This window comes from Centropristis striata, chromosome 8 (genome assembly GCF_030273125.1).
Source record: "Centropristis striata isolate RG_2023a ecotype Rhode Island chromosome 8, C.striata_1.0, whole genome shotgun sequence".
NCBI classification, from domain to species: domain Eukaryota; kingdom Metazoa; phylum Chordata; class Actinopteri; order Perciformes; family Serranidae; genus Centropristis; species Centropristis striata.
In genome coordinates this window covers 34108309-34127936 of record NC_081524.1, presented here as the reverse complement: position 1 = coordinate 34127936, position 19628 = coordinate 34108309, and the positions used below count along the sequence as shown (strand labels likewise).

The 19628-nt window shown below is 37.2% G+C and overlaps 1 protein-coding gene across 1 annotated transcript; it reads left to right on the top strand.

Annotated features, from left to right (window-relative positions):
- The first annotated feature begins 355 nt into the window (after window positions 1-355).
- Window positions 356-15967, top strand: ddc (dopa decarboxylase). Its single transcript, XM_059339350.1, has 14 exons — window positions 356-507; window positions 1907-2114; window positions 2790-2903; window positions 3002-3121; window positions 5550-5684; window positions 6441-6584; window positions 7128-7194; window positions 7776-7870; window positions 9272-9339; window positions 10047-10123; window positions 11318-11337; window positions 11454-11552; window positions 13356-13457; window positions 14236-15967. The coding sequence occupies exons 2-14, from the start codon at window positions 1914-1916 to the stop codon at window positions 14434-14436; spliced, it is 1443 nt and encodes a 480-aa protein (XP_059195333.1). The 5' UTR covers window positions 356-507; window positions 1907-1913; the 3' UTR covers window positions 14437-15967.
- Window positions 15968-19628: the final 3661 nt, after the last annotated feature.

The window sequence follows — 19628 nt, the reverse complement described above, 5'->3', positions numbered from 1 at the left end:
TTATTTACCCAGACTTCATAAAGTCAATTCAGCAAAATGATATCAAATATATTACATTTGTGGTTCCACTAATGAAATTATAGCCTGAGTATGACAAGTAAAATATAGTACAGTATTTACTAATACTATCATCTTTTTTGCTAATAATATGGTTCTCTTTGATTATTATTCATGTATTTATTCTTAGTGTAGCCAGACTGTTTAATGCTATATATATATTTTTATGCATGTACTGCAAGTGTGAGATGGGAACACCTTTGTATAGCTTCAGGAACTCTTTGTGAATCAATCAAATTATTTTATTGGCCATGAGCTTTGTTCCCATTGGTTGGCCTAGTGGGGGTTGTGGAAGTGGGGGTGGTTATAGGCGAGATAAAAGAGGCAAATGTCTCTTGTCCTGCTTACACACACAAACACAACCACCACGTGCCCGGCTGTCTGACTGCTTGTTTGTCGATTTGCGGACGCTGAAGAAGAGGAGATCATCAGAAGCTCTCACTTGAAAATGTAAGTATACACACACACACACACACACACACGCACACATGCACACATACATACAAACATGTCTAATCCTATTTGAGATAAGGCTCAGGATAAGGGCTCTGCTTCTCAATAAGGGAAAGGACATGCAGGGTAACACACTTGTTGCATTATTAGGCACTGAAGTGGAACAAAGGGCAATGTTGTTGATTGAATAAGCTCTATTCCAGTATTAAATATGAAAATATTTTAAGCTTTTTGGTACAATCTAGGTATTTAAAGGACTACAACCATCTTATTTTTCAATATATGACATGTTGCTGGTTTGCAGTTAACAAATAGGCTCAAAAAAATGATACTGAATCTTTGCCTTGTATGTGCATGTGATCAAAGACATCTTGATAAGACTTTTAATCAGGTTTATGTAACAAATATACGGCGCACTGTACTATGAGAGAATGATTTTAACAGTCTGTGGAAATGAACTACAAACTTGTTTTGAACATGCTTTGTGCTACCAAGCTTTTCTGTTCACGTCTTAAAAGTGAAACTAAGCTATGATCAGACTGGCTTAATGTGTTGGTAAGAGGTTCAAGGGTTCATACATACATTTAAATTGTGTCAGCTTATTCAAACTGTGTCAAGGAGCATGGCTGAGGTTCTGTGTGTGTATGTGTGTGTGCTGCTGTTTGGTAAATGAACATTATATTACTCATTATTTTCTAAAAGAGCACAAACAAGCCACAGTAATGTGAACTTTGATCAAAAATATTATAATTAAACTATCATAAATATGTCCGCAGAGTGGAATTGGATTTTTAGTGGACCTTGTTCTGTTGAACCTGTGACAATGGATTATTTTCATTAATAATGACCCAAAAGTTTAACTTGACTAAGATGCTTTGTCTCATTTTAACAATAATAAAAGCTTTCACATTGGTTAGATTTATTCCAAAATCATACTAGTTCTCACACTATTCTCATGTATGATACATATGTTATTTTGAGCTTTTCACCATGCCGTATTCTATAAGAGTCTAAATAGACTTAATTTAAACAAATGTAGTTTATACAAGAAAAGAAATGGAGGGAAGCTATCCCTCCATTTTTTTTCCCCGTAAAGAAGAAAATATTTGTAAATGTATGCTGATATGAAAGCATGTATAAAGATTTTATCAATATGAACAATTTAGTGTGTCTATACAAATGAATCAATGCATTTAGATTGTCAGAATGTACATTTCTGTTGGTCCCATATAATCATAACCTCAGTTGATAATAAAAATGTGCCATAAAGCTGGTTAATTTAAACAATGATCAACTCATTCCTACCAGCAAGATCAAAGGTTAACCTTTTGACTCTCTGGTAGCTCTCTAATGTAAAACCTAGTGCTTGAGAAAGTGCTTCTGTACTTTACTCCAGTGGCACCATGGATGCAGCAGAGTTTCGGCGCAGGGGAAAGGAGATGGTGGACTATGTGGCCGACTACCTGGAGAACATCGAGCAGCGACCGGTCTACCCAGATGTGGAACCGGGTTATCTTCGTTCCTTGATTCCTACTGAAGCCCCGCTGGAGCCTGAGAGTTATGAAGACATTATTAAAGATGTGGAGAGGGTCATAATGCCAGGAGTGAGTTTTGATTTGTTGATTAACAAAATAGCATTCTAGATGCAGAGTACAGATTCGTATGTGTTTTTTAGATTAGTCTTTTCACTCATTTTGGAAGTAATTATGGAAAACAGCTTTTAATTTGTGAAACAATGTCAATTAAATGAGAGAGCTCACCAAGTGATCTGATTACACCAATCTCCTTAAGTGTCTTCCCAGTATCAGGGTGGTCAGTCCACATGACTCACTTTAGTCATTTTGCAAAACAATATTACTAATAAAGCAAAGATTTTGTCAAATCCAGCCATGCGAGCAACAGTTTGACCCAACAACAGGTGATCTGAATGCACTTGCAGTAATCCAATACTGAAATATTAGGCTGATATTGACTCAAATAACTGGACTGGGTGATAGTGACAATGGGGCAGATCTGCATTCAAAAGGTTCTCATTTAAATTGTAACCCCTGTTAATTTTGAGTTGGTTGAAGTCCAAACCATAGATATTACACATGTTATATATCTATGGTAAAATCAGATTTGTGGTCTTCGGGGGTCGGAGCATTGTTCATTAGTACTAAACATTATTACGTAACATAGGAAACAACCATTTTGGCCACAACTTATTCCCAATGGCGAACTCACGTTGGACTTGTTTTCAAATAAATGATATGACTGCATGTTATGTCTTCTCCCAGGTCACCCACTGGCACAGCCCAAACTTTTTTGCCTACTTTCCAGCTGCTAGCTCTTACCCCGCCATGTTGGCCGACATTCTGTGCTCAGCCATTGGATGTATTGGATTCTCCTGGGTAAGAAAAACTTTGCCGGGTTGCTGTATCTGACTCTGTTGTTTTATATGTATGCAAACACAGAACATTTTTATTTGTATTTTGGGCTGTGTTTATAGGCTGCCAGCCCAGTGTGTACAGAGCTGGAGACAGTGATGTTAGATTGGCTGGGGAAGATGCTGAAGCTGCCGGAGCATTTTATAGCTGGGACTCATGGCCACGGAGGAGGGGTCATCCAGGTGAGTGTTTTTTGTGTTTTTATGCGTCCATGCACAAAAGCTCCCAGGCAGTGCAACAAGTCAAACCAACTTCTGCTCATATTTATAGTCTTCCATTTGTAAAGCCATGTCAAAGGCTCAAATTTGATATGCTTATATGAACCATGACTCATAACTGAGCCACTGAAACCACAGATTCATCAGCAATTTGTGTACTATTGATTTATTGTCCTTTTCTCCGGGCTGCACACCAGCTGAAAATTGGCAGGAAATTGCCTTTTAATGTGTCATACACAGGCGGACAAAGATGACGGTGCCGGGATTGTTTCGTGTGGCAGAGGGCTGAGCATTAGTTTAGTGTTCCATTGACAGAAACGGAGGAGCAGCAGCAGAGGATACTATTTATATGTGTGTGTGTGTGTGTGTGTGTGTGCGCGTGCGTCTGCGTGTGTGCGTGTTTGTGAGACGCTGAGCAGTGGCGCATGAGAGTGCACTCTGATGACAGATCATTTCATGCCTCTTCTATTGTGACTACCTGAGTGTGAGGGTGTGTTTATGTGTGTGCGTGTGCTCATCTGGCTCATCGTGTTTTTGTTTCTGTCTTGCCACTCTCCTTTTTAAGTGCAGCTTACCAGCTCACTATGGCAACGAATGGGGCTCTTCTTGCTGCAGCAGGGCTAATGAGTGTTGTGACAGCACATAGCCAGCCTATTATTATGAACCTTACAGCAACACAAAGGGGAAATGAGCTGGTTTGAAAAAGACCCTTCTGGTGACCTTAGATTTCCCTTTTTACCCTTGTTTGAGTCATTAGACTAAAGGTGGCAGAAAAAGGCAATTTGCCTATGACACTTCATAATAGCCATAATAAATAAATGGTAAATTGATAGTTAGAACTTAAGGCATTAGTTATTTTACTTTTTATTTTATTTAAGTTTACTAATTCTAAGTAATGCAAAAAAAAATTAAATTAGTTTATTGTTGCACACACTATACCATTTTATATACTACATTACATATTTGTTATAATAAGTAATTTGTTTGTAAACAGTCTATATTAAGGTGTAACTGATGATTATAACACCTTGTTAAATCTAAATAATGTTTACAGGCCAACTTAAATGTATTTAATAATATTTAGATTAAATTAATTTGACCCCATTAAATCTGATATTTGTAATCTATAAAGAGTAATTATTTGTGCAGCGATATAATATAGATGCTTTACAAAGTATTCATTAACCATTGGTTGCAGCTTTACAAAGTTCAAATATTGTTTATAAACAGTTTACAAGTAATTCGGTGATCATTAAATACTTATATAGTATATCAAAAATGTAGTGAATTCAACAATAAACTTTTAAATAACATACATTATAGCATTAAACAATGAGCTAAGCGGTGGTGTAGTGTTTAGTACTCTCCCCTCACAGTAACAGGGTCACTGGTTTGATTGCAGCTTGTGGCTCTTCTGTGTGGAGTAATTACTTAACAGTTTAACAGTTGTTAATGATAGCTATTATAAACTGTTGTGCAGTTTCTCTTTTCGGATGCTAAAGGAAACATTTGCAACATGTTTCAACGTGCTTCTTTACATCTGACACAGAACAGGCTTAACTTCACTATCGCTGGCTGGCAGGAGGGTGGATGAGAGCTGGTAGGATTTTATAAGGCCACCAGGTTTACTTCAGGCTGTGTGCTCATGATTGCATCTCAGGGTACTGCTTTGTCTGCCTGTTAAGCAGGAAAAAAGACAGGAAGTACACTTTGGAGGCTTTAGATTTGTTTGTTTTGGCAGCTTAAACTATTATTTTCTTTGGTTCAGTTATTTTCACCTCTTGCTGTTAACCACAGTGGTATGATGGATAGGTTGATTGATTGATCCGTTCAATAGGTCCCTAATATCTTAAAGATAAACTCAATTTTTCTCTGCCTCTGCATTTGCTTTGGCAAAAATGTCAATGCCTATTTTAGCCTGCTTGTTTGGTGAGCAAATTGTGCTATTGACTCAGAAGCCACGCTCCACTTCATGCCTCTAAACAATTATTTCTGTATTTGTCTGGATGTTTGATGAACACAACCTTAGTGTGTTTGTCAAAGGTTTGGGTGTAACTATGAATGCACCAAGAGGAACAGATTACTGGGTCATAGGAGAAAGTAATGACCAGGCAACTTATGTTGGACAAGTGGTGCTCTTACCTGGAAAATCAACATGAACCTGAGTGGATTAATCCACCACATTTGAAACTGTGATTTAGCTCTAAGGCTGGAAAACAGTAGCTTTTCTTAAATCAGCCCTAATTTGCTGTACAAATATATTTTAAGCAAGGACGGAGCAAGTAGTTCCAGGAAATACTTCATGTATGATTGATTTTTGACAGGTGACATCGTAATTTGGTTTAAATACACGACACCGGAGATGCATTTCTTCCCTTTTATTCTCCAACAGGGCACAGCCAGTGAGGCAACCCTGATGTCCATGCTTGCTGCCCGCTGTAAAGCAATCCGACGGGTTCAGGCCTCAAATCCTGATAAGTCAGATGCCGAAATCCTCGGCCAATTGGTGGCGTACACCTCTGAGCAGGTATGTATAAATGATAGGTCCAATCTTACTTATGTCCTGATTAATGCAGAAGCTAAACTAACTCTGATTCCTTACTCATAGTTTTATCATTAAGTGTTATCATATACAATATAGGTAAAAAGTTTTGTTTAAAAGGCAAGATTTATATAATGCTCAATTTAAAGTCTCTGCAGATATGATGACTTGCATAAGCGGTGTAACTCAACAATTGGTTTGTGTGAACTCAAACCATTAAAGGTTGTTCTGTGACTGAGTGAGACAGAGGGTCAGTCAGGCAGTAGCTCGCTCTGATCAGGTTTAATAGCAGGCTGGCTCTGTGATTGGGTTAGGGAGTCGCCTGAGGGCCACACAGACCTTTACAGGGAGAACAGTTTGTTGTATTTCTGCTCAAGAACACTGATATCTGGGTGTGCATGTCTAAAATAATTACGCTCTGAGGTCGCGTATGGTGTATTGTAGACTTTTCACAGAATTCAACCATTTCTTTGTCCAGCATTACTATAGTAATTATAATAATGGGTGGTCTTGCTGGTTGGCTAAAAGTGAATACTTGCATTTTATGGTTCAGTTTTTATAAAGTCTGATATGAACATTATCGCAAACCAACCAATTCAAACAAATACTTACACCACGAAAAATGATTCAGTGTTAATAGGGTTTATATTTGTACCAAAAGTGTGAGGCAATTTGACCCACTGATCCTAAAACCTGCTTACATTGCATTTCTAATAAATTTTGCATACATTTCTTCTCAAGGCTCATTCCTCAGTGGAGCGCGCTTCTCTGATTGCTGGAGTGATGATGAAGAAAGTTCCCACCGACAACAGCTATGCTGTCGTAGGTAGCATGCTTAAGAAGATTGTGGAGGAGGACAAAGCAGCAGGACTCATCCCTTTTTATGTAAGAAAAGAAAAAATATCAATGTCCATCCACACAGACAGACACAAACATCTCCAACATTAGATATTCATATTTTCTCATTTGGTTACGTGCATCTGTCAGTGGATTGCTTTTGCTACATGTGTAAATCTTACAACCACCTACACAACTGCTGAACGAGTTGACAGCTTCAATAATGTGTGTGTGTGCTGTGCACATCCCGAGGCTTCTGCTGAAGGATAACATGGTTTGTGTTTAACCTAATGTATGTCTATCTCGTTAAGGACAATAATCCCCGTCTAAGCTGGACCCACAGATCACTATCAGTGAATTTTATTCAGGGGGCTGCAATGGTCCAACAGCTCTGAATCATTTGTGTGTATTGAGAATGAGCCAGATATAAGCTTGAATAAAAACAAACAAACAGATATATGTTGCAACAGCTGCAATGACTGTGCATTTGTATTCTATTTTCTTATACAAACTTATTCAATTGAAAAAAGAAAAAAATGCACAGGTAAAACAGCACTTCAGGGTGTTGATTATTTTGCTTGTGTCTTTCAGTTCTGTGCGACTCTTGGTACTACGCCATCGTGTGCTTTTGATCACATCACCGAGCTGGGGCCAGTATGTGAGTCATCTGTGCACATTTTTTTTGTTTGTTTTACAACAGGAAAAGTACTGGAAAGCCCTATTAGCTTTATTCGCTTTAAAAAACGTTTCCCAAGAGGGAGTCAGGATGTGTGTCTGTGTGTGTGTGTGTGTGTGTGTGTGTGTGTGTGTGTCATTTTTAAACCATGAGTTTGGAATTCATAGCTTTTTGGAGCCAAGAGGGTTCCTCTTGAGAGCTAGGAGGAAGCTGTGATTGACTTTAACAGAGAATCCGCTTAATTGTCAGCTAATGCTAGCGCTAGTTCGCTTGGTTAGTAAGTGAACCCATTGTTAAGGTATTGAAATGTATACATTTTTTTTTTTTTTTTTAAATTTCAGGCATTGCTTTCATCACAAGTTAGTTATGCCAGCATAAAACAAACAATTGAGATTATGAACTCTTTAGGAATTTTTTACTGGGGTAATAAATTAAGCGAAACCTGAGTTAATTGGTCCTGAATCTATGTGTTATAGTTTTTACTCAAAATGATTAATTCCTGATTAGAAAAAATACTTTTTTCCACACATATCAATACCCTCTCTGTTTCTTGTCTGTTCCAGGTAATGAGGAAAATATGTGGATGCACATTGATGCAGCGTATGCAGGGAGTGCATTCATCTGTCCTGAATTTAGGCCTCTGTTGAATGGCGTTGAGGTGTGTAAAAAATATGCTTGCATTTATGTTGATACAGTGCATAAGCACTACAACATAATAAACTGCAATGTTTTGGTAACAAAAGTTGACAACAAAAGATTTTAACCTTGATCTTTAAATACTTAAAGTGTGCATCCACCTGCTGCTGAATGATAGGCAACCTATTTCTGTTCAATTGGCTGTGAAATATCTCTCATAGCATCTATGCAAGGAAACACTAACTGCATACTGATTATATCCAGTTGTTTCATTTCTGTTTGAAAGTGGCATAACGTTAATGTCAAGGAGGAAGCATGCAAGAGTGAGTAATAGGCCGAACGATCGGCATTAGCGCAGAAACATCAATCTGCCTTTTGAGGCTGCTGAGGCAGCTGTTGCTCCACATGCTGTGCAGAGACGCAGAGATAAGGACAGAGTAATTTCCTGAGGCAGCGTTAGACCTTTATATATCACCGTTTATTAGACACACAAGTTCAAACAATGTTGGTGGGTAGACGGAGAAAACAGACTTGACTGTAGAAGCACCAACTGTTGTTTCATCTCTTCTCCTACTGATAATTAATCTTAAAATTAGATGTTGGAGTTTTACATTTTTGTATTATTTTTAATGCAGTTGGAATTCGATATTAAGGGTTCTTATTTAAGGACGGGAGAGAGACTAACTCCATAAACTTATTTAAACCAAATGCAGTTATATTTAGTAGAATGGATATACTGTAGTTTTTCACTTTTCAATTTGGAAACATTATGAGGTCAGTGGAAATTATTGGATGATGACAGGAAGAAGGAACCCAGTCTTTTAGGATGAGAGTGCAGCCTTGCTGGAGGGTTGGTTGCTAGGATATGAGTGATGGGCGAGCAGGCAACCAGCCCCCTTTGAATCAGTCAGCATGGCAACTGTCAGGAGTCTGCCTCACATTATCTCTCTATGCTGTGTTATTGCATTTGTGGAGGTAGAGAAAAGGATATTACAAAAGATAGCCAACAAACAGATGAGAACAGATTAGGAAAGGTTTGTCTCCCTTTGAATAAACCCTGCCAGGAAAGGGTTATTTTCCTTGCTCTCTGGATGCTGTTGGCTGCATCTTCCTCTTTTGCATTTCAAATAAATGTGCCTGCTTTAGTCCAGATAATGCTGTTGGTGGAAAGGTTGTTTCTGCGTCAGCAATGGTCAATAAAGATGTGTTACCTTGTGTTTTGGCCCATACACATTTTTCAAATTGTGCTAATGTTGCATGAAATGTTTGAACTTTTATGACCAATGCAGTATAATAAATATAATAATAATAAAATAATTTCCTAAAGAGAATGCAGCAGAATATGCAGACCTCATTGAAAGCCATTGATATTTAATTAATCTTAATTAATAATTAATTAATCTTTTTCTTGTTTCTTTTAAAGTTTGCAGACTCTTTCAACTTCAACCCACACAAATGGCTTTTAGTCAACTTTGACTGCTCAGCCCTGTGGTAAGCTATGTCAATATACCGTGTGATATAAAAGGAAAGTTATTAATGCTTTTTATAGCATCTAGCACCTTGTGTCATTTATAATATGTCAGAATATTTACCAATTTATCCCAGGGTGACTCATGCTCCCATATAGTAACAATGAAAAGTCCATTTTAAACTGATATCCATCTACACCTGGATCATTTGCACAGTGAAAATAGAACTACGCCTCCCATCTGCCCCTTCTGTCAGCAGCAAACAAACGAGACATGTTCTGCACTAGATGGAAACAGAAGTGTTTCAAAGCTCGACATGTATTGAGGGAAAGAGGTTCTTAAACCCTTTATCCATCACCTCTGGCTCAGTCTGTCACTGCTGACATGACACCTGTTGTTACTGTCAGTGACTTTATCCAAACATACGTTTTAAAATATACGTTTATATAACGTATAATAACAATTTATAATTACATTTTGTGAATGTATTTTGTTCAGCATACTTTTTTTAATGCAGTATACAGGCTAAGTTCTACTACCTAGTACAGATAATATGGTTTATTACAATATAGTATATTATGACATAAGTGTTGAATGTAAAATACATGTAGGATACTAAACTTAGCATACAGTATAATATCATGTTATGTCTACAACACATTTGCTTTATTAAATGGTCCAGTAATATTTGGTGTAAATTATTTTCTGCTTGTCAACACCTTTCAACAGGGTGAAGAAGAGACAGGACATTATTGGAGCCTTCAAGATGGAGCCACTCTACTTGAAACATGAAAACCAAGAGTCAGGTAAGGTCTTTTCACTTAGATGAATCAATGTTTCATAGATGAGTCTGGGTTTACTTTTCAAATACTACTGAGGAAGGTAGTTAGTGTGCCTAGAGGAGCCAAATCTACATTTTTCTGATTCATGGCTGCTGAAGCAGATTGAAGCTGATTACACCGACACCTTAAAAATAAACACAGGCAGGAAGATGAATGCGTTTATCTGGCTCAAGCGTATTGGAGTATTCAGAAAAGTCCAATGTATTATCAGCTTGTTTGTGAGGACAACCCTAGGGTTTTTTAGGGATGTTAGGGTGGTGCAAAATGTGTATTACTTATGATATGGGGACATAAATCTGTTTACAGAGTCACAAATACTTACGTTGGAGGATGAAGATTAGGTTAGTGTTAGTGTGAGGATTAAGCAAGTAGCAGATAGGATTAGGATTGTCAAGTCAATGTAATTTTCCTATAAGTGATGGTGCTAAATGTGTGTGTTTAAACATCCACAAGTCTAATCTACCTGAAGTTAAGCTAACTGTAGTTGAGACCTTATTTAATTAAACATTATTAGAAACATCATCAGGTCAATTATAACATTGAAGTGAAAATGAATCAGACTTAACATCATGTTCATATGTGTCTTCTTCTACGTTGCGTGCTGGTGTATATGCTCATATAGCTTGCAGATGGGCTCAGAGCTGCACTATAATTAAATTGACAGACAAGCAGACAGAGAGGGAGACAAACAGCTCCCTCCCACCACACTGAAGCACCTTACAAAAGCTTTTCCCTCACACAATCTGCACTCTTCAATTTAATTAATGGTTATTAGCACCAGCTAGCCTGGACCTCCATTCTTTAGAGACGAGCTATCTGTAGCCAGCGATCCATATGGACTGACTGCTGTGATCAGTGAGATATCAGGGAGTGGGCACAGTGACAGCAACACCTGGACAGTGGAAGTCTATCAAAAAAAGAAAAACGCTTTGAAAGAGATGTTTTTCTGAGCCAAAAATGCTCTCAGCCTCTATTGTCTGCTGTTTTATAATTAGGAGAAATTGCTCATATTTTATATTACATTATTTGAATGTAATGACAAGAAGAAACACTGAACCTAAAATACATGTGGCTTGAAAAAGCTGCATTAACAATGTCAACTATTAGTGTGTGATATGGCATTTTTAACTGTTTCCTGAACTTTTTTTCTTCCATTAGGGCTGGTTACCGACTACAGGGTAAGCCGAATCATCATTCATTTAGTTTCACAATTTTCCAGAAATCAGACAATCCCAGTTAGCATCAAACTTGAAAAGGTTAAAGCTATAACCTCCATCTCTCCTCTGTCCTTTAGCACTGGCAGATTCCACTTGGAAGAAGATTTCGCTCACTAAAGATGTGGTTTGTCTTCCGTCTGTATGGGCTCGAAGGCCTGCAGGCTCATATACGCAAGGTAGGAGACCAACTGAATGATCCAACATGTATCTAATCAATCTCTTTTTTTATCCATAAACACAGTGTCCATGTGGTAATCCTGTAGTGTTATAAACCTAACCCTGACTTTATTATAAATGACCGACAGATTAGCACAATGCTGCCAGTGGTGAGCAGTCTGGCTTCCCCTTTCTTTTCTTCCTCGCTTAGTCTCATTTTTGCTTTATCACTTCTAAAAAAAAAGAAGAAAAAACACTTCTGACAACCGTATATGGCTTGTCTTTATGGTAAATGCCATCCCTGTCTCCCCTCCTCCCACGCCTCCCCCCACTTAATCCTCCTTACCAATTTAGTCCCTTAACTGACCTCATCTCTGCCTCCATCAGCATATCCTGTCAGTCACATATATTTGGTCTACATCTTCAAATGTATTTTCCAACATTTCGCCTCCAGTGCCCATCATTCCCCCCTCGCCGTTTCTTTCTCCATGCTTCACCCCCTCATATTCCTCTTCCTCCCTCCAGTCTGCTCTGTCAATCAAATGAGCCTGTTTTATGTTTACTCTCCATTCTAAATGAAGCGGCACAAGCAGCAGTGATCCCTGCAGCTATAACACATGACACACTACTCTACTGTACATCCGACCCCTAGATTAGATAAAACAGTGTGAGCTGGTCTTTCAGTCGTTTGTAGCTACATTTTGTTGGACGATACGTATAAATGGAAAAATACAGCATTTGTCATTAACTGATTCTTTCCCAGTGGAGGAAAACATATTTAAAATCTACTTTCCTTTTTTCTTCATAAACACAAATGTATTTTACCTCCCATGAGAAAAAGAAATTGTAAAATGAAGCATTTTAATGACAAAGACATGTAGAATATGCGTCCTACCTAATTTACAGTAAATGTTCAAATAGACAAAGAGGTAATTAGGGTATATTGGCTTGTAAATACCTCTGAGTGATGGTGAATTACTGGCTGGGAATGAGGAAACAAGGTGGTGGTCAACCACTTGGTCATTTAGGCCTGCGTTCTACTTCATTAAAGATCCAGGAAAAGTGGAGATGACGTTGGTTCATATAATTGTGCTCTAATGCAGTGACGTACATTTAGAATTTCATTGTCTTTTTGATCACATGTGGATAAATTAGGTTGTTGGTAGTAGGAGTGTATTTGATCATACATTACCATTTGAAAATTACTATGAAGGAGTGCAATGACATTTTCTGATGGCAGATATTGATACCGACTATTTCATGGTGACGGAGTCCTGATTTAAGCTTGTTTGAACTGAGCCTCATAGGTAGTACTTCCCACCTGGATAAATACTATACCTCCTCATGATCTTTTAATCAACAGCTTTCTGTTATTGATTGATTGAAGTTCGGAGAAAGGGTTGAGGTTCTGGAGACATACAGACTGAATTATGGGAAAAGTTCTTTAGTCTGTATAGCTCAAATCACTTTGCTATGTAATGATACAGCACTGCCACCTAGAGGAAATCCCATAAATTACAGCCTCTAGTATAGTTGATTGCAAATTGTGTTTATTACTGAGGCATATGTAAAGAACAGGCAACAGACTGCATATAAACTTCATATACTTCATAATTGTATTAATAAGTTATACCGTCCACTTGCATTAAATTTACTGTGCAGTTGTTTTCAACCTGATTCAACCAGACCGATTATACCATGTGAACATTAAGAGCAATGCAAGTGTACTTTGACTTACAAGCACATTAAAACATTGGGAACATTTTGCCAAAAGTGCATGAGTCAAAACACTTTTTAGTCTTTTTTTTTTTGTTTTTTTACAGCAAGTGGCCCTAGCCAAAGAGTTTGAGAGTCTGGTACGAGCAGACAAGAGGTTCGAGATCTGTGCCGAGGTCATCATGGGACTGGTCTGCTTCCGGCTCAAGGTAACAACATCCAACATTTTTAGTAGGAATATGAAAAGTTGAAAAATTCAGTATGGTCTTTTTTTTTTTTAGAAATTTCATTACCCAATTAAAGTTTTTTCATACCCACTCTAGATAAATAACAAGAGATATGTACTCACAGGAGGTTTAACTGCCACAGCAGAAGTTAATTGGAAAACAATCTTTCCCCCTATTTTTGTGCAATTGCTTTCATTGGAAGAGAAAAACTGAGGTCTATAAGTTATATAGAATATATAATATATATACAGAATTTCTTTATTTTACTGGGTCAGTTTTTCTTACATACATTAGCAATAGTTTAAGCCAGTAATCAAAGTGTCTGGTAAGATCAAAATATATACAGTACAGGCCAAAAGTTTGGACACACCTTCTCATTCTATGCGTTTCCTTTATTTTCATGACTATTTACATTGTAGATTCATCAAAACTATTAATGAACACATGTGGAATTATGTACTTAACAAAAAAGTGTGAAATAACTGAAAACATGTCTTATATTCTAGTAAGCAAAGGGTGGCTACTTTGAGGAATCTAAAATACAAGACATGTTTTCAGTTATTTCACACTTTTTTGTTAAGTAATTAATTCCATATGTGTTCATTCATAGTTTTGATGCCTTCAGTGAGAATCTACAATGTAAATAGTCATGAAAATAAAGAAAACGCATTGAATGAGAAGGTGTGTGTCCAAACTTTTGGCCTGTACTGTATATATATATACACCACATGATTTCTTTCTTTCTTGCCCTTCCTCTCAGGGCTCCAATGAGTTGAACCAGCTCTTACTGAAAAGGATCACCAAGGACAGGGAGATCCACCTGGTGCCCTGTCAGCTGTCTGGTCGCTTTGTGCTGCGCTTGGCCATCTGTGCACGCACTACTGACTCAAGACATGTCCAACAAGCATGGCGACACATCACGCAGCTGGCCTTTGAGCTTTTGCAGGAGCCCAGCCATTGACCAAAGAGGCTGTCTGTTGAAAAAAATGACCAAAGTTATGACAACAATTCTTGTTCCATGTTGCAGATGTAAAATGTGTTCAAGGGAATTAAGGAATATTTCACAGCTCACTTAGCAGTCAGGTACCTTTCTGTCTGTTGACAAGTTATCAAGTATAGTAAGTAGTGGACATTATTTTTGCTGGCTTTGCAAATTAATCTAAGTAAAATATAATTGATTACACATTGAAAAGACGTGTATAAAAGGAAACTTAATATTCCAAATTTTACATTTTCTATCTGCAAATCCACACCCCATTGTCTTCGCTTTTATCTGTCACTTTTAAAAGTAATGTTATTGTCCATATCGTAATGCAATCATCCCGCTGTGGACCTATCTTTACTGTCTATGCCGCTTCTGTGTCTTCTATGTCAACAATGTAGTCGGTTTAAGGTGAATCTGTTGAGTTTTGCAATGAATGTATTGCACATTGTGTGTGTGAATGAATTTTGAGTCCGTGTGTGTGTGTGTGTGTGTGTGTGTGTGTGTGTAATTTTTGCTGGATGCTCATACAGAAACAGCTTTTATATGTCTATGTTTAGTGATACGTTTTAAGTGAAGGATTAGAAATGAATGAATTGTAATAGAGTGATGTTACATTTTCTACTGTTGTTTGGCTGTATAAGTTAAATAATTTTAACATTGCTTTGGTAACCCCCTTTTTAAGTGCATTAATGTATTGATGACCTCGTTAGAAAAATTTGTTTTGTTTAATATATAGAATGGCAGGCAAAGACCTATCATTTACTGTATTTTTTATATTTTACAGAAATCTTATTAATTCATGTAGTGTCTTATGCACATAAGGCCAGTGTTTCCCCAAACTGTAGCACAAGACAATCCCTCTTTCACTGTAAATCAGTTAGATGAGAATGAAATTATGCTACTTTTGGTGTACACAGGACCACCATTTGTTTCTCGACTGAGCTTATTCCCAATCAAATGAGTGATACAGAGAATTAATTAATGAACCAGATTCAACATGATATCCCTCTACTGTAAGTATTATGTGTCTGTTATCACACAGAAATAAATGATCAAATGAGTAGAGTTAAAGGGTTTAAAATGTTGTATACATTATATATTCTCTAATTACACATTGTCTAACACAGATTTAGTTCTTATAAGGTTGTTCCAGTTTGTGTGTACCATGTATCTAGGATCCTCCTCATGTTAGCCTCTAATTATACTGTATATCTGAGCTTCAGATTCACATGATTAACGACTCAATTTAAAAAACACTTGTCTCTTACCTGTTGTCCACATGCAAAACAAATCATGGATAGTTTCTGGATTGCTGATTGTGTGCTAGGAGATATGTAAATCTGTGGTTTGACATCAACCAAACCTTGTTGTTAATTCATATGATTTAGTCAAATTATGCTGCTGTTGCTGATCAAGGTGTTTTCTCTGACTTGGCTGTGCGCTGCATGCAATGGTATGGGTTTATTTGATTAAAGTCTGCTGTAGTCTGCATGGTGTCTGGATCTCTGTTTTTAAATCCTCATTACAGAGTTACCACATATGAGGGCCACAATATGTAACTAGAGTATGCAATTTTTAAAGGAAACTGTGGTATGAATGCTGGCTGGTGAATTGCTACACCGCAATGCTGGCTTGAATGTGTCAGAAGAAGCTGAAGTGGTAGGCACATTTGGAAAGTGGAAAAAACATAATACAGTTTAATTGAGCAATCAACAGTGTTGCAATTTCAAAAGACTATAATTGTTTGGAAGAACCATACTCAACTCCCACTAAGAGGTGTGGCTTACCATTCTTTGTTCCTGTGAATACACTCGGAAAGTAACAGGTAAACCAGGGGGGACATATAGCAACAAATAATGGTCAATCGTAAATACAGAGGTGATTGTTCCAATGCCAATTTTAAGCCAGCAACCCTGCCAGCTACATTGTTCTAATCATTACCTCTACCTGACACTTAACCTAGGTTCCACTGAGATTTGAACTCAGATCACCGGATTTAAAGTCCAGAGTGCTAACCATTACACTATGGAACCAATGCAATAACTTGGGTTATTGCAATGGGATTGGGTAGAGATTTTTCTAGTCTGTTTATTTATTTATTTTTTTAAAGAAATAATATACTATTACAGTTATGAATGTAGCATTTATTTGCATTTTTGGAAAAAACTACACTATGACCGTTTTTTGACTATTTTCAGCTTACTGTACTATTGGCGGGGGGGGGGGGGGGGGGGGGGGGGATACTACAATATGGTGTTTTTATATAGTATATACTATTTTTTTTGCAAACTACACTATATCAATAATCAATATAGTCAATATAGCATTGTACAAGCTTTCTTTATATATTTATACATAACTACATTATGACTACATTATTATCTTTTTCTTTTTCAACATATTATGCCATGGCGTTTCTTTACTTTACTCTCTCTTTTTTTGGACATACTATGATACGGCGTTTTTTTGGTAAACTTTTGACAAACTATATTTGCACGTGATGTGAAATATACAGCAGGGCCAGCTGGTAGTCAGCCAGTCACTGCTGCAGCTGGTAGCGTGGTGATTTATGTCTTTAGGGTATAGGTAAAAAGGACAGTGAATGATTTCTTAACAAAGATCATATCTTTTTGGAATAGACTTGTATTTTCTGGCCAAAGTGTACCTATCGAATAATGTACTGTAGGCTGTAGGCTTTCTTTCTATTGTGTTTTAATCCGATTAAAAATTGTCCGATTTCTAAGACAAACTGAACTCAGAAGTGAGAAAGACCAGAGACTGACAGTAAGTAACTACCGTATTTCCTCAATTTAAAGCCAGGCCCCTATTAATGACCATAACTGGGTGTAAAAATTTTTTTAGTAAATAAAAGTCGGCCTCTTTTATAAGCCGGGTGTCTTACCGGTGTTATGTCAAAGTTTCCCGCTGTCCTAGTCATTCTCTGTAAAGTAGAGCCGTTTACGCACGTTCTTCTGGGATTTTTAGTAGTTTAGACATTTATAATCCTTCTTAAAATGAACATTCAGCGTGCTGTTCATTGTTTGTTTACATCCCAGTACTTCCAATATAACTGACATCCGGGTAACTGGCTGTGTAAAACACTCTAAAAAGTGCCGGTCAGAGCTGCTCTGTTTTTCTTTTTTTAATAAAAGCCTCCTTCAAATAATAGCCTGCCCCTATTATTAGCCGGGTCCCAAACTGATTTTTTATTAATAGAAGCCCCGGCTACTATTTGAGGAAATACGGTAAACAGTTGCGCCGTGACCGCCCCCTGGTGGACATTTCTAGTTATCTACCTCCCAGACTACAGACTACACTGAGCAGCTTTTCGAAAAATAGAACTCAAATTCATGTGAACAAATAAGGGTTGTTAATATTTTGAGTTTTTCTGAAATTTGTGAGGTCAGCTCTCTAATGTAAAAACAAGGTGTTGAGAAATGCATTGAGGAAACCTTTAAAACTAAATTATCTGACTCCAACAGTAAATCCTCTCACCTATTTCTCAGGAGGAGGAGACGTCCAAGTTCTCAGTTTAACATAATTTTATTACAATACGTCAAGAAATTTGCAGTTACAGAGTATCTGGGTTCAAACTACACTTGAACCCTCTTTTATATCCTAACAGAGGTTTTACTAAGAATGTAGGTAAATTGATCCCTCGTCCCTCTCGAATCGTTGATTCGTCAGTTTTAATCAATATCAGGACACGACATCTTTCTGCTTCAGCACACCCAGTCCGTGACCTGATCTGGAACAACTTTATAGACACAACCTCCTGCCTTGTTATGACTTGCAGAGATGATAGTGGAGACACAGATTTTGCAATGTTCACATAAGATATAAAACGTATAATATATATTTTTGTGATTATATAATCTTACTCTAAACAGGACACAGAAAGTTTAGGCAGATACAATAAATGTATCTAGAGTAATAATAGTTTTAAAACAATATTAGTACATGATCATTGTATCAAAACATCTTGCATACATAGGGAGGACACACACACACACACACACATATAGTGAATTATGCATGCATAGATAGCTACGTTCGTCACACAGACACAGACAACTGAGACAGAATAACAGATTATTTCTAACAAAGGAAAGTGTTGCATACACAGAGTATTGCATACAAAGTGTCAGTGTTGCATACACAGACATGTGTATCCATATTTCCGATTACCGACTCATTATACATGCACAAAATATGTATAATGCAGCAAACCAAATATTAATTATGAATGAATTTTAGATTTGTTGACATTTATTTCCTGGAGACTTAACCTTACAGAAACCTATATAGCAAGTGCACAATTTAAAATGTAAAGATTTACCGGTAACTCTTTATAATAAGTTCCTTAATAACCATTAATTAACAAGTAATAAGGCATTGTTCTCGCTTTAGAACCGGCATTTGCAAAAGGCATAGTTAACTTATAGTTAACTTATAATAGATGAGCAATAAAGTATATTTTAATATCAATAAGCAAACAAAATAAGATTAATAAAGGCATGGCAAAGACATAATGGGTGGGTAATGGGTGTTTGTAATGCCATTATTAACAACTATTTAAGCTTATAAACACACAATAATGTTAATAAGCATCTTGTAAGAACTTACAAGGGCCTTATTACTTGTTAATTAAGGGTTATTACAAGGACCTTAATAGAAAGCGTTACCGATTTACCTTATGGGGACTTGCATTTGGTCCCCACAACAAAGGCAAGTCCCCACAACATAATTACGAACCAACTAACATGCTGTGCAACTCGGCCTTCTCTGAGCATTCTTATCCCTGAGGACAAAGTCCAGAGTTCTATAAATACAGATGAGGTTTCAGTATTGGAAGTTAATTTTTAGCCCCGCATTACTGCTCAGCAGTATTGGCCTGCTAATTCACATTGCTTCAAAAGCTAAATTAAGATCCTTCTTCAGGCAACTTTATGATGCCAGAATAGATATAGACAAGCAGAACGTGTTTGTAGTAATTCCTTTGATTTGTATGACATCTGCAATCATACAGCTGGATGAGAAAATGTCAAGAGACAAGGTTATATGGACTCCGTGTTCAGATGGAACTGTAAACTAGGATGATGGGACACATGGGATATAACAGTTCTATTACAGAGGTGCAGGTTCAAGTACTTACGATGGTGCACTTG

Excerpts from the sequence above, each read along its gene's own strand:
- ddc (XM_059339350.1), top strand. The coding sequence starts at position 1,914 with ATGGATGCAGCAGAGTTTCGGCGCAGGGGAAAGGAGATGGTGGACTAT. Across the intron at positions 5,685-6,440 it reads TGGCGTACACCTCTGAGCAG|GCTCATTCCTCAGTGGAGCG; the intron begins GTATGTATAAAT and ends TTTCTTCTCAAG. Across the intron at positions 13,458-14,235 it reads TGGTCTGCTTCCGGCTCAAG|GGCTCCAATGAGTTGAACCA; the intron begins GTAACAACATCC and ends CCTTCCTCTCAG.